The sequence below is a fragment of the Mesoplodon bidens genome (genome assembly GCF_964165515.1).
Source record: "Mesoplodon bidens genome assembly, chromosome: 9".
Lineage (NCBI taxonomy): Eukaryota > Metazoa > Chordata > Mammalia > Artiodactyla > Ziphiidae > Mesoplodon > Mesoplodon bidens.
Window position 1 is genome coordinate 74,905,658 of NC_138166.1, and position 16,229 is coordinate 74,921,886.

A 16,229-nucleotide genomic window follows, 5' to 3' on the forward strand; every position below is an offset into this window, starting at 1 on the left:
CTTCTAAAAGGAAAATAGCTTCATAAACTGCAAATCGGAACTTAAGTCCTTACTTTCAATGCAATTAATTTATCAATTTTTTGCCTCTATGATTAGCGTTTTGTGTCCTGTTTATTAAATCTTTGCTCAGCTCCTTCCCCTCCCAGATGCTGTTTTCTGTTGGTTTCTTGAAGTCTCATCCTGCACATGCCCTGCTTAGAATTCAGCCTAAAATTTAAGAGGAAATTGTATACAGATTTTTGGACTCTTTCTCTTAAGTTTCTTCCCCTCTGGGGCTTTGTCCTTCAAATCCCAGACACTCTGGCAATCCCCAAATAAAACTCGTCTTTATTCCCCAACTGACCTCTACCCCATTCCTAGCCCTTCGCTCAAGAATCATTGTTCCTCAAGCCCTGCCTGCATTCACTACTTGCCAATGCCTTCTCACAGTTGTTTCATATATGTTGTTTCACTTGTTTAACTTTCAGTAGGAGGGTTGGCCCAATACTAGGTACCCTGTCATGACTGGAACTGAAAACCGCATGTGCTTACTTTTAGAGAGACTATTTATAATGAACAAAACTTTCTAATGTTCCCTTGCCTAATTGTTTTGATCCAGGACTGTATTATTTGTTTTCTCATTCTAGGGATTGGGGTGAAACCAGGGTTACACTCCCCAGTTGCCACTGACAAACAGAATCCAGGTACTGATATCTGCTACCTCATCTATAGTCAAACATGAAAAACTATGCTGGCAATAAAGGATGACATTGCAGCAGTAGAACTAATATCATGATGTACAAACTATATCACCAGTCTTTAAAATGTAGCAATGTTCCTCTTATTTCTAGTGAGTAGCATGCCTGCGTGGGTTTCAGCAAATAAGAGAAAAATTAGAGATTGAAAGGGAAGAGGAAGAATAGAGTGAGCGGTGGCCTTGGGTTTCCCTCAGCTAAGAGACTGATGCAAATCAGATGTCTTTCAAAAAACAAAGGTATTTCAAATGTGAAGATTCTGGTACATTCTGGGAGCCTTGGGCAGATTTTCCAGACTTCAAAATCAAATGAAGATTGGTGGTGGGTACGTAAGAACATTACTCCAAGTCTGCAATACCTAACACTGAGTCCAACGCATGATGAGCAGTCAGTCATATTTAATCAAATTAGTTCAATGGAACCAATGGGTGGATAGATGGAAAGAAAGATAAATAAATGGATGAAGTAAATGTTACTTTCTTACTCTTTCACGTGATTGGTCCCTTTGGCATTGCAGTGAAACTTATTGATTCCTTCTCAGAAAAAAAATTTTTAACGCATAAAACAAACATAGGCCAAAACACAACAACAGCAACAAAATAGGATCATAAAGAAAACCAGTTATGTTCAAGTCCAGTGATTAAAAATTCTGCATCTACAAAAAGAATTTGTAATGCAGAAATAGATGTGCTTTTTCTTCCATAGTAAATAGGATGATATAGTGGTAGGCCCATAATTAATGTAATTTTGAAGTTTCCATGAATGTAAATAATATTTTGAAAATTCTACAACAGTTTTATGTATTAAGATTTTAAATTATCTCTAATTTCTATTGTGACAAAGTCACAGGTACTGCCAGGCCTATTGTGGTCTTTTGCCTAAATTCATAATTGAAGTAAATACTGTCAGTGAGAGGTTGGTGAACATGAAAACAATTTTTAAATTTTTATTTTTATGGACATCCTATGGAATTCTATCCACAAACACTATGGTTTAAGAAGCTCACTTTGTACCTATTACGCATACTTCTTAAAATGAAATTTCTGTCCAGTTTGAGACATTTAATGAGACCTTTTGGGGGGAGGGGTGGGGAAGAATGAAATTTAGGTATGACAGGCCGAATAGGGTATTCTGAGAAGGAGAGAAGTTAAAGACTCCCAAATGCCCCCACCCCCCGAAAACAAAACAAAACAACTTGGATCACATACCCCAGAGTAGTAGGGTTACTACTACTAGTAGCAGTGCAGGGTTACATGATTAAGAAACTCTTTCTGTGACCTTGGGCAAGTGCTTCCCTCAGTTATCCATCAGTTAAGTGGCAGTCATAATGGATCTCACCTCTACAGGGTTGTTGAGAGGATTAAATCGATTAATTCTTTTAAAGTACTTAGAACAGTGTCTGGCCCCCAGAAAACTCCTAGTAAGTCATTACTATTTTCATGTTCTGCATATACATATTACACAATGAATAGTCAGCCTAATATACATGGAATTTCAGAAAGAAATAATTTATTAAATTTAATAAAATGATTCTGTAACTACACAATAGTCCTAACAAGGCTATTTGTATAATTTTTAAGATTTTAAACCAAGTATTCTAAGATTTTAGATTAAATAGTAAAAACTCTCCATAAGTGCTTGCAAAAGTCATAATTAGAGAAATGTGGGATGGGTCCTATACGTCAGTTCTGGCCAAACTGATTATTGCTAGATTTAAAGCATGGACTTTTTTTTTTTTTTAATTTGGTCCTTGAATTTTTTTTAAACATCTTTATTGCTTTACAATGGTGTGTTAGTTTTTGCTTTATAACAAAGTGAATCAGCTATACATATACATATATCCCCATATCTCCTCCCTCTTAAAGCATGGACTCTTTTGTCCAATGAGGAAATGTTTTAATTAAATACTACATAGTAATGGTTCAAAAATATCCCTAGGTTTCATGTAGAGCTGGAGTCAAAAACTCTGATCTAGTATAGGCCATTAGGTCCAAACCAGCCTAACCCAATGCAATGGGTTAAATCCAGTAAGCAGACATGTTTTGTTTGACTCATACAATGTTCTCTTTTTTGAAAAAGGAATACATTGCCAACATTTAAAAATTGGGGAACTTTATATAAAAATTCAGTTTTCCAACCTCTCAAAGACTCAGAAGATCTGAAATCACTGGGCTCACACTGAGTACCTTTGAGCCTGAGGAGTGTGCTCACCAGCTGTCTAGAATCTCCACCTACCCTGTTTTATTTTACTTTACTTCCTTTCTTGCTTGTCTTCGACAGAGTTTTAACTTCATGATCCTCAAGGCAAAACATTGTATTCGTTTGTGTGATCCCAATAAGATTTTATGCATTTTATTTATTTCAGTAAAAAAGGTGGTAGAGGAAACCTGGACTTAAAAATATTTCTAAGACCTGGTGATGTGAGTACCTTGTTATCCACCATCAAAAAGCATGCTAACAATTCATAAATCCTCTTAAAAAGGTCAATATAAACATCTGTTATGGGCTGAATTATGTCCTCCTCAAAATTCATTTGTTGAAGTCCTAACCCCTAGTACCTGATAATGTGGCTATATTTAGAAAGTCTTTACAGAGGTAATTAAGGTAAAATGAAGTCAGTAGAGTGGGCCCTAATCTAATATGACTGACATCCTTATAAGAAGAGATTAGGCTACAGACACAGAGGGAAGAGTGAAGAGGAGAAGGGCCTCCGAAGAAACCAATCCATAAACCAAGGAGAGGGGCCGTCTAGAAACTAAGGGGAAAGGCTTCAGAAGAAACCAACCCTGCTGACACCTTCATCTTGGAATTCTGACCTCCAAAACTGTGAGAAAATAAATTTCTGTTTAAGCCAACTAGCCTGCGGTCTTTTATTATGGCAGCCTAAGCAAATTAATATAGCATCTGTTCTGAATGGACTCATTCTCCCCCTGGTCTCCCACAAGTGACTTTGATATCAACCAGCTCATCTCTAGGGTAAGCTCACATCTCTAGAGTAAGGAGATATGGAGAGACTTGAGGCAGTGTGGGGTGCATCAGTGCTTCTCAGTTCAAGTGTTGCTTGTTACCTGCAGTCCTGAAGTTTGTCACAAGCAATTCGTCCCTAACAATAGGCACAGTACTAAAGTTTGCTTTTTTTCCTTCTTTCTTTTTTTTTCTTTTGGTACTGAAAATGATATCAGATTCAAGGTCATTTCTGTATCATCTCATTCACTTTATTTTGATTATGCTTTTATGAGTCTGGCTAGCCCACTAAGAACTGCACAAAGTTTATCATACATCTTATTTATGCCTGCAGTGCAATCCACATGCAAACTTTTCCCATCCATGTGCCAGGACTCAGAACTGCCCACACCACACAACTAGGGGCTCCACTCATCGGGTGGTCTATGTAAATGGAAGCCCCATGCTCCAGAAGCTGTGAACGCTGAATAAGATTTCAAAACACTGGTTGTAATTTAAAATTCAGGGGGGCTGTTATTAGAAGAGCTGTTTGACCTGAAGCAGGTGACTAATCTTCAGTGAATCTCTTTGACACTATAAAATGGGAATGAGCATTTCATCACTTACTTCACTGGGTGGTTGTAAGGATTAGATGAGATTAACACGCACAAGTGCCTCAAATGCTGAAAAGAGGCACGCAAGGAGTATTACAACCTTGAGTTAGCTGCCAGCCCTCAGGTTCAAGGATTCTTTCCGCTGAACATCTGCAGCCTCATCATTAAGAAATACCACCAGGGGACTTCCCTGGTGGTCCAGTGGCTAAGACCCCATGCTCCCAATGCAGGGGGCCCGGGTTCGATCCCTGGTCAGGGAACTAGATCCCACATGCTGCCACTAAGAGCTCGCCTGCCACAACTAAAGATCCCACATGCTGAAACAAAGACCCAGTGCAGCCAAATAAATAAATAAATATTAAAAAAAACAAAAAAACAGAAAAACATCACCAGCCCTTGGTTGTGTCAGATCATGGTGGAACTTCCATCCTATGTACGCTCATATTTCTGAGCTCCTCACTGAGGAAATGCCTCCAGGGTTAAAGCATGGAAGGAGTTTCTCTTTCCCTCATTACCACATTTTTTAATAAGTGAAATTTCCCCTGTCAGAACACATCAAGATACCATGGTGACAATTGCTATAGGAATGCTAGATTTAGAAAGAAATAAGGTGATCTCAATTCTGTTGCCTGCTACCTGTGTTCAACAGCCTAAACCAAATCCTTGCTGGCCAGATGACTGAAAGTGACCACCTGCCCCAAATATTTTGACCATTCTCTGCTCTAGAATCTAGAACTTCCACTTCCTAAGGCCTTTCAAAGTTTGTGCATAGAATTAAGTCCCAGCCTTACCTGAGACACAGATAAACAGGGATAACATTAACAGAGTTTAAAAAAAATTTTTTAATTTGTAATTATCCACTTGAATCTATCAATAGGTTAGAGGTCATTAAATCAAATGATTACAAGGGCCAGGGATGGAGGATATCTGAATAAGGATGGCCAGGTGTGTAACATAGGAGAGAATGATAGGGATTTGAACCAACAGGAACACAGAGGCTCTGTCCAACTATAACGGGGGAAAAATTCCTTGAATTCAGTCAAGAAACACAAACCTAGTGATGTCACAGCTTCTAATTTTTCAAGAGAAGGAAGAAATCAAGTGTTTATGTGAAATTTCCCAATTTTAAAAACACATCTGCAAGTCAGATCTGGCCATGTTTGCCAGTGTTCTGATTGATGGGTGCCCTGAATCCAGGAATCATCTCCCCTTAGCCTAAAAATACAGAAAAATAGAAGCATAGTAAATGGTAAAAATGTGCATTCTGTGTGTCCTCCCCAGGTATCCTCACCAAATAAACCCCTTTTGGAGGCTAAACAGCTGCATTTTTTTTTTTTTTTTTTTTGCGGTGTGCGGGCCTCCCACTGCTGTGGCCTCTCCCGCTGCACAGCACAGGCTCCGGACGCGCAGGCCCAGCGGCCATGGCTCACGGGCCCAGCCGCTCCGCAGCATGCGGGATCCTCCCAGACTGGGGCACGAACCCGTGTCCCCTGCATCGGCAGGCAGACTCTCAACCACTGAGCCACCAGGGAAGCCCCAGCTGCATATTTTAATCAGCAGACCAGGAGATGCATGTGGAGATCACTCAGGGACCACCTTTTGGAGCACACTGCTGAAGACAGGAAGCTACTCGCAAGCTAACATCCATCTTTGTGTCCCCTGGGCCTAGCATGCTACCAAGCATGGGAAGTTTCAGGAGTGAATGAATTCTTTCACATCCTAGTGCTGATTCATAACACTCATAGTAATAGATTTTTACTAAAAGCTGTATTAACCAATTTCATCTAATTCTCTTCAAGTAGCTAGCAAGGCCCCCAAGATACAAGATACCAAATAAATTCAGGAAAACAAATTTGGATTGGGGCAGGAAAGAAGAGCAAGGAAAATTCTGGAACATGGAACATTTTCTGGGTTGGGCAGCTCTGGGTAAGTGGGCTTCAGTGTGTGTCCCCATAGCATCTAAGGGCTCAGAGGCACTGGGAAATATTTAAAGGCATCAGAATAAACTGTTTACCACGATAGCAAAGTTTGACATGGTGGAAAATAACTAGGCCCAGAATCTGCTGTAGTTACCATTTAGCTTCATGTATTTTCTTTTGTCAAAATTATGGTCGTTAATAAAATACATCTATGAATTAAGGACAGATGGTAATAGAAATGTCAATCAAAATACAATAAATACTGATATTATTTCAAACTCCAGATTTTCCTATGTTAATATCCCTTGAAATTCATTTGTATATTCCTCTAATTATCTTTAGAGTGAATCACAAATTTTCATTTATTAGAAGTATCAATGCAGCAACATTTCCTGCTTCTCAGGAGAGGGGTGGTGAATTTTTAATCAATATTGATTTTGGAGCAACATTGTGAAGGATATTTAAAAGGCTTAGATTTTTCCAAATAAATTATTTTGAGGGCCAGCATAGTAAAAATGACTAGAAAAGTATGTAATAAATATAATACGTGGTTACATTCACCACTGTCTTACTAATTATAAAGATCCCTGTTCCCCATGTCCTTTTTTCTACAGAAAATGGAGGCTCCTTGCTCTCTCCTCTCTGATTGCTAGGACCCCTTGAAGCTTTCGCAGGCTGGGCCTTATCTCAACTCCAATAGCTCTGTCCTCTCTGTTACCACTTGGAATCTCTCCCATTTTGCCTTGTGACATTATTTGATTATTCTAATATAAGTGTTGGCAAACTTTTTGCCAAGCAGTAAATATTTTAGGCTTGTGGGCCATACCTTGTGGCAACAACTCAACTCTGCCGTATACAATGTGAGAGCAGCTGTAGCTGTTGGGCCAGAGTTGTCCTGCAAGCTGTATTTTGCTTACCCCATTCTAACAGAAAATTATGTACTTTTTGCATTATTTACAATTTTACCTTGTCTTCCCAAATGGATCATAAGTTCCCTGCAGACAGGAAAGTCTATATCCTGTTTTGCAACACCTGTAGGACTTTGGCCAACAATGTTTGGATCATTATGTGGTCCTGATGAATGTTTGTTCATTGACTGTTGGCTGTTTGATTTTGTGTGTTGGGGGAAGGGGAGTAGACTCAGAAAATGACAGAATCATTTAATGGAAGAGACCTTGGCTGTCATCCACCCACTCACTTTGCAGATGAAACCAAGGCCCGATGGGCTTGTGATTTTAGCCATACAAGAGGTTACAGGTTATGCTTCAAGCATATATGCACTGTTAGTGATCACAACTTTATCAGCCTTTTAACATCCAAATGAAATAAAGTGAGCTCTCATCCCACACAACTCAAGTATGTCCTGTGCCCTCCTCCTTTACATTGCTAAGGATTTCCTAGAGGTATTTTCAGTCCCCTGTTATTCCCTTACCAACTGCTCTGAATTCTTACCTTTTGACCCTCTTGCCCTCAGATCTTCCAATCATGTCACGGTTTTCCTTTTTTCTGCACAGTGAAGTATCTACTCTGAGTTTTCCATCATAAAAAACCTCATGTTTAAACCCAATGTGCCTTTTAATAAATGTAAAAATCCAATTCCCTGCTGATTCAGAAATGCATCCTCTCAACAGCTGAAAGTCACCAACATTTGTGTATTTCCAGCAGCCCGGAAGGTGGTTAAATCTTAGTTTAAGGAGTTTAAAGCATAAAAACAATTGTTTTTCAAAATTTGAAATTGCATTGTTTTGCTAAATAAGCCTTTTCTTACTACACACACTGCTCATAACTCTAGAGATTCTAATTCCCATCTCCAAACCCTGAAATCCATGCCTCCCTGGTGAGAATTACTGTGCCTAAAGGAACTGAATATAGCTCCAACCCTGGCAGAAAACCCAGGGTAAATTTACAGAGTGAGAAGGCTCAGATTTGAGAGATCAGATTATGGTAACATTCTGCTACTTTTGGAATCATACACAAAGCAGGCAGCCAATTTTACACAGTTCATTAGAGGGAAGTAAAGCATCCTTAGCACCCTTACTGACAAAGATTTGACGCTTAAAGTGATCTCAGAGTATGTGCATAATCAAAGCCTTAAGATACCCAACAAATAGCAATAAGGGCTCTCATAACTGCACCACAGTGCAGATCAGTGGAAACAATAATGGATTAATGGAATTGAGGGGTAAAACAAAACGATGGCCTAGAGCAAAGGGTATTCTCTTAACTATGCCTGGTTAAGAATGATCATTAAATCCTTAAAAGGAAGGAACTGGATAAAATATCAATACCCCACATATAACATTTGTGGTTGTCAAGTATCATGACATCTGAATAGAATTTCTTCTTCTACAGTACAGGTTCCCTAATTCTCAACTAATTCTTTTGATGACTCATCAAAGTATTATAACTTAGCTATCTAAACTGGGGACTAAAACCTGGTAATAACCTTTGACTTTTTACAGGGTTTACATTACGTCTCCATGTGCTGTTATATGTTATGTTAGATATTTAGCCTACATAAATTTCAAACCTCAACCAAATCACTATGAATTGGTTCTTGGATGGCCTTTTATACAATAGAATGTGGCAGAGGCACTGCTGTGCGTTCTCTAAGTCCCATTTGATCCCACAGGAAGATGGCTATCTCAGCCTGACAGGTAGTTCCATTGAGGTAGAGTGACTATTTCTGGTAACTTAGCCATAAACAGGACTGACACATATAACTTCCAAGCCAAAGTATAGAGAACAGCTGTGATCTCTTTTCTCTTACTCAGGGATTTAGAAGTCAAGAGTTCCACCTGACATAGCTACATGGTGTGTTCTCAAGTCACCACTTGGATGAGAGCTGCTGGGACTGAGAAAAATGCTCATTGTGTTACAACACTCAGGTGTGGGCAGGAATTTATTACCAGTTTCACCTAGCCTATCTTGACAAGTAAGGAAATTGAAAAAAATAAAAAGGATATAATGAATTTGATATTTATGTTACTGGGAAAAATATAAAAATAAAATACAATTACAGGTTTGAATTAGAAAACATTTTAAAAGAAATATAGTTTTGTGACATTCATAACATAGTTCATTATCCCTAGGTAAATGAGGCAAATGACCTCTTAGATTGCATAAAATATTATACAAACAATAAATTTTGAGAAGGTGAGATTGAATTTAATGGGTTAAGATTTAAGTCCTTTTGATTTAAAAAGTTACCGATAAAATTAATTTTATTCATCAGTAAGACCCTAAAAATTACAGAAAATACATAAAACCATTTACAGTGTAAACAGTAAAGTTGAGTTTCATATACATTTATATTATGTAAATGAGACTATATAGGCTCCACTTCATTTACTTCGTGGCCTTTCTCCACTCTAAAGAATACTAGTTTCCAATGCACTAGGTCACGGGTCATCACATTATGACTTGCAGCCTAAATCTAGCCTGCTGCCTCTCTTTACAAATAAACTTTTAGTGGAACACAGCCACAATCATTAATTTATGTACTGTCTATGGCTGCTTTTGCTCGTAGCAGCTGAAATGAGTAGTTGCAATGGAGACTGTACGGTCTGCAAAGCCTAAAATCTTTACTCTCTGGCCCTTTATAGAAAAAGTTTACTGAGCACTACACTAGGGAAAGGAAAACCATAGCAAAAATGCAAAAACATGCACAAAAATTTTGTCCTTTGAATCCTAGTGGATTCTCCATGGCATTTTTAACTACATGCAATTTTCATCTCAACCCTGACTTTAGAACCTATACCTCCAGTGGACTGAATGTCTGTGTTACCTTCAAATTCATATGTTGAAATTCTTATCCCAATATGATATCTGGAGGTGAGGCCTTTGGGAGGGGATTAAGTCATATGAGTGGAACCTCATGAATGATATTAGTGCTCCTAAAATTGCAAGAAGAGGTTGGAGAGTTAGCTAACTCTCTGCCCTATGAGAACATAAATCAGAAAGAGGGCACTCACCAAGAACCTGACCATGCTCACTCCCTGATCCTGGGCCTCCAGAACTGTGAGAAATACATTTCTGTTCTTTATAAGTCACCCAGTCTATGGTACTTTGTTACAGCAGCCTGAACTAAGACACATGCATAGGATGGGAAATCACAACACCTGGTCTGGTTATCTCAAATTCTGAATGAGAAGGGTAAAAAGTAGTCTAAATTTTACCATATATGAGGTTCATCTTCAATATATGGCTGTGTTGCTTTTAATTCTTCTTCCTAATTATCTTGCACATTGTCAGAGTAATCTGTTTATTGGTAAGATTTCCAGTAAGTAGCTCTTGTATTTTCTCTCCCCTTTGATAATATTCAATGGCTTCCTAAAGCCCATGGTACCAAATAGACTCTTCTGCTCTGCGTAATCTAATTAGCCCTTCCAAAACATTCTTATTTTCTATCACTCCATAAAGTTCTTGCTGTGTCATTTAGATATAAATTTTCACTTTTTTCCTCCTGCAGTTTTATTAATCAACGAATGTGTCTTTTAAAAGAAAATTGAAAAAAAAGTGGTTCTGAAGAACCTAGGGACAGGACAGGAATAAAGACGCAGATGTAGAGAACGGACTTGAGGACACGGAGAGTGGGAAGGGTAAGCTGGGATGAAATGAGAGAGTGGTATGGACATATATACACTACCAAATGTAAAATAGATAGCTAGCAGGAAGCAGCCACATAGCACAGGGAGATCAGCTCAGTGCTTTGTGACCACCTAGAGGGGTGGGATAGGGAGGGAGGGAGGGGATATGGGGATATAAGTATACATATAGCTGATTCACTTTGTTATACAGAGGAAGCTAACACAGCATTGTAAAGCAATTATACTCCAATAAAGACGTTTAAAAAAAAAAAAAAGAAGCAATCCTACAAGGGGCTTAGCACTGGTGCCAGAGGATGCTCCTTTGATCTCTAGACATATGACTACAAAAAAAAAACAACAACTGTGACATGAATTGACTTTACAATGATGAGACTGAGCCCTTAAATCAATAGAAGTGTGACTTTAAGGTTACATCTTAAACATATTGATACATTTAACATTGTTAACATGAGAAAGATACTAAATTTAAAATGAAATGTATTTTTACATCATTAAAATTATTTTTTGACTATTTGGAGGCTGATTACTTTGCTTACTAAACTGTGAGTAGGAACTCTAATTCATGTATATCACATAGGAGGCCAGTTTACTGATACTTTCTACAAATGTGGATTAGGCAGGAATTTAAGTGGGGGGTTGAGTTCTTAAGTAACTCAAGAGATTGCAACTTTTTAAAAAACTCTCTACTCAGCCCCCTAAGCAACTTTTAAAAAGCTCTACCCTGTTGATTCCTCAAAACGTAAATCTTGTCTTTCCCCCCACTCTTCTTGAGGGCTTTGTGTTTTCCTTTCTGAACTAAATGTTTTTATTTTTATTTATTTATTTGTTTTTTTGCGGTACGTGGGCCTCTCACTGTTGTGGCCTCTCCCGTTGCGGAGCACAGGCTCCGGACGCGCAGGCTCAGCGGCCATGGCTCACGGGCCCAGCCGCTCCGCGGCATGTGGGATCTTCCTGGACCGGGGCACGAGCCCGTGTCCCCTGCATCGGCAGGCGGACTCTCAACCACTGTGCCACCAGAGAAGCCCTAAATGTTTTTAGATTTGCTTTATCATGTGAAATATTTGTCTTTTCCTCACATTGGAATAATTCTTTCTCCAAACAAACTACCAGATAACCTGGAAACTGTTTTAATTTCCTAGGTAGAAATTTGAATGACTGCATAAAATTTATAATAATAATGTACGTGATTGCAGATGTATGAACACTTTTGAAAAAAGGTGAAATAGGAATTAATGGAGGGAATTCATAACTGATTTAAATCTAAGTATTGGGTACCAATATCATTTTAGAATCAGGTCCCCTTCAACACAAACATGCTTTTAAGAGGATACTGAGAATCTGAAGTAGGAGAAGCTGTAGGACCATAGGGTACAGATGATGTGATGTTAAAAGAAGTAGGCGGGCCATAGGAAGAGATTTGAGGGTGCGCCCGACTCCTGGCTTCTCAGGGAGTAGGAGGATTTTTGCATTGAGAAATAAACCATGCACCTTTTGAAGTTATGCCTCATCTATCACACGTCTTCATATACTGATTAACTGCCTCTCTCAGCAAGAAGGATGAGCCAGCTTGCTCTCTCCACACAAAAGAAACCAGCTCTGCAGCTCATGAATTAACCCTTCTATTGCCAGGTAAACTATTTTTCAGGATAATGAAAACAAAGAAATAACATGTTTCAAGTGATAGGCTGGCAAAAATGCATGGTGATTATCTTCTAGCTAAACTTAAGCTAAGTTTATTACCTAATAAGATCTAAGATCATTACCTAATAACCTGGGGTGGCTGCTAAAAACTCAGAGGTGGCAAAGGATGTGGGAGTACACCAATTGGAACATTCCTCTGCATGCAGTCAGCAGCAGTTGGAATCCATTTGAGACATGGAAGGAACCAAAATAGACACGGATTCACAGAAGACTATTGCATGCTTGATGTTTGGGAGAACTGAGTTGCCTAATTTCTCATGTAGGATTTTCTATAGTAATGATTCTATAGTCTTAATGTGCCTACATATCACCTGGGGAGCTTATTAAACTACCTATGTTGATTCACTACATCTGGATGGGTCCTGAGAGGCTGCATTTCTAGCAATCACCCAGTCGGTGTGGCTGCTGCTCGTCTATGGACCACACCGTGAAGTAACATGGTACCAGAGGACTCTTAGCCTTAACTCATCAATCTTAACCCATGCTCCAAAGTATGTAACCTTCATTCTCCTTAATCATGTGGGGTCTCTGCATTTCTATAGCCTCTCCTGCTCTTAGCCCCAACCTTAGCCATACAAGATTAGTGGTGGCCTTCCCAGATGTGCTCTGTCATTAAACGTAGGTAGGTAGCTGGTGGACTGCAGGTCCAATTGTATTATCTTCAAACAACAGAGGGATTGCTTTATTAAAACCTGATATAGATTCAAATGTATCAAAGAGAACAAGTAGAGAGAGTGGGAGAAGGCTTCATAACAATAAAAAACTCACCTAAGCATATGAATTTTCTAACTTCTCTGGCATGTGTAGAACATATTTTAGGCAAAAATATAAGAATGGATTTGCATGCAAGAATATATTCATAGTGTTAAGCAAGTAACTTATCCAGTTCTACTGCTTAGATTGCCGCCCAAACAGGAAGCAGTGATGATACTTTACTTTTGTATATTTAGTTACAGGGCACTGTCACACGCATTATCTCTTTAATCCTTAGAATAACCCTCTGATATAGGTGTTTTTATTTTACAGATGAAGAAACAGAAACTGGGAGGTTCCGTGCCTAATTTCCCAGCTGATAGATGGCAAACTTTGGACTTCATGCAATGGTTCTCAGCCTTGGTTGCATATTGAAATTACTGGAAGAGCTCGAACAAGGATGATGCCTGGGTCCCACCCTCAGACATTCAGAGGTAAGTGATCTAGGGAGTGGCCTGGGCATACGGATTTTTTAAAGCTTCCTGTTGAGTCTAATGCAGGATTTCTCAACCTAAATACTATTGACATTTGAGGATTATTCTCTGGTGAGGAGGGCCATCCTATGCTTTGTAGGATTTTTAGCAGCATCCCTGGCCTCTACCCTCTAGATGTTAGTAGCACCTCTCCAGTTGTGACAACTAAATGTCTCCGGATGTGGCAGAATATTCCCTGGGAGCTAGGATCACCTGGGTGAGAAGCACTGCTTAATGTACAAAGTTGTGAATGGATTACTGATAAATAGCTACATTATCAGCAGCGACTGTCAATTTATATGTTAATTTATTAATTTAAATTAACTTTACTCATGTTCAGGGAGGTGGAACAATTCATCATATTTGCCTTTTCCCAAGTTCATCAAAATTAGGAGACAAACCTTCCAAGTATTTTTAGAATACTATATTTATTTGATGATTATCTAATCTACAAAAACAAAAGAAAGTTCTGTTTATCTGTAGTTTTTAATCCACTCAATTACATTTTCTTAGTGTTACTACAGGCTGGGCCAGTATTTCCCAATCTTGCCTGAGGATAGGGATCACCTGGAATGCTTATTAGAACAACAGATTCCTAGGCCCTAACCCAGAACTACTCAAACAGAATTTCTAGGGAGAGGCTAGACAATCCAGATAATTTAACAAGTGCCCCCAGCTAAGCCTTATCATCAGGGAACTTTGGGAAAAACTGGGTTAGGCATAGGGATACAGAGAGAAACAAGACACAGCCCCTGCCCCCAAGGAGACATGTAAGCAAATAGTTATAATTCATGGTGGCAAGAGCAAAATTACAAGTGCGTAGATGCCTGGAATGCAGTGTACAGGTGGGAGTAACGAATCTTTTTTTTAGTAGGGGAGGCATTGCCCAGAGAAGGGCATATGTGAGAGATGTTATCTGTCTTGGATAACCAGGAGTATGAGGTTTAAAAGTTCTCTCCAGGTAGAGAAAATCAACAGGAGAAAAATCCTCCTGGTTTCAGTTTCTAGCCTTCTGGTTAAAATCCTCCTGGTTTCAAGCTTATAGCCATACACATAGTAGATGCTCAATAAATATCTATTCTTTGGTCAACCTTAAGTCCACAGCACAGCACCATAAAGCTCTCTTGCCAATGATTTCACACACTTAGTATTATCCCCAAATGAACATGAGAAAATTTTGCCTATGCTAAAGGTTTGCCAATAGATTAACATTTTGCACCTCATTTAAGCACCTCTCACTCAGATTCTTTTTCCTCAGAATTAACTTTCCTAACCTTGTCTGATAGGTGCTGATTTTTTTAAAAAAAGATATTCCAAAGCTCTTCTTAGAAGCTGAATTACTATGGGATTACTGTGTGGGTACTGTGTGTGCATAAAAGATGCAATAAGCTTCTACAGAGAATTAATGGGAACATGAATAGCATTTCCAGGTTGTGCAAAAGACCTACCTTTAAATGATGATGGCACTGGCACTGCAAACCAACCTGAAGATTTGGGGACATCTCCAAATGTTCCTTCTGCTCCTAAGGCTGCTTCCCAGGAAGACTGATAAGATGATGCTGGTTCTATAAGAAAGAGGCCGACTCAGATATAATCTCAGAATGGCTTTCTATAACTAACCACTCACCATTTCCTTTAGCCTTCTTTCTTACCTTTTTTTCACAGGATATATCATTCCCTGACATTATATTATTTATGTTTGTTCTTTCTTTTTCCCCTACTGGATTGTAAATTCCACCAGGTCAGAGACTTTGCCAGTCTTATTCACTGCAGCACTTAATAAGTATCCTTAATAAATATCCTTCACGCATAGTAGTCACTTATTAAACATCTGTTGAATAGTGAATAGGTTATGTGTTCATCTAGAACCTTAGCTTTCTTCTTTGTACACTCAACATGCTTGTCATTAGTTGTCAACATCTAACTTCTTTCTGGGCTGTAATGTTTATTACAGCAGGGAGAGTGTCTATCTTTTCTAATTATCCCCTGGGACTAACATGTAGTAGATGCTTAATAACTATTGAATTAATAGATCAATGAATGAATAAGTGAATCAACATAGAAGGCCAGAACTAAATGGCTTTAATCTCATGAGCTCTGTTTCTCCAGTAGTATGCTCACCATCAGCATAGACATTTGGATCAGTAAACTCCAGGACTGAACAGCCCTGATTATTAGAGCAGTCAGCTCTTCCTGTGACAGTAATAAGACTAAAACAAAAGAAACGGCTAATGAGCAATCATCTTGCAACACTTCAGGTAATAGGAAAAAAGTCAAAGAAGAAAAATCCATGTATCAGTGACAGGGAACCTGTTTGAAATAGTTGGCCAGTATAGATCAAACAGAGGGCCTTGCAAGCCAAGAAAAGTGGGGGTCCAGTGAGGAGATAGCAGAGGTATGGGAGCCCAGTCTAATGGTTTAGAGTGAGCCCCCAAAGCCCAATGGAAGCCATAAAGGAAGTCCTGTCACTCGAGTTCATGTT

At 38.9% G+C, this 16,229-nt stretch overlaps 1 protein-coding gene across 1 annotated transcript in view; it reads right to left on the reverse strand.

The window, feature by feature from the left end:
* CTTNBP2 (cortactin binding protein 2) overlaps positions 1-15,421 on the reverse strand; it is a 181,696-nt gene extending 166,275 nt beyond the window's left edge. The window contains exon 1 of the mRNA XM_081244582.1: positions 15,196-15,421. Within this exon, the coding sequence (XP_081100708.1) occupies positions 15,196-15,249 (54 nt within the window). The 5' untranslated portion in view covers positions 15,250-15,421. The remainder of the gene's footprint in view (positions 1-15,195) is intronic.
* Positions 15,422-16,229: the final 808 nt, after the last annotated feature.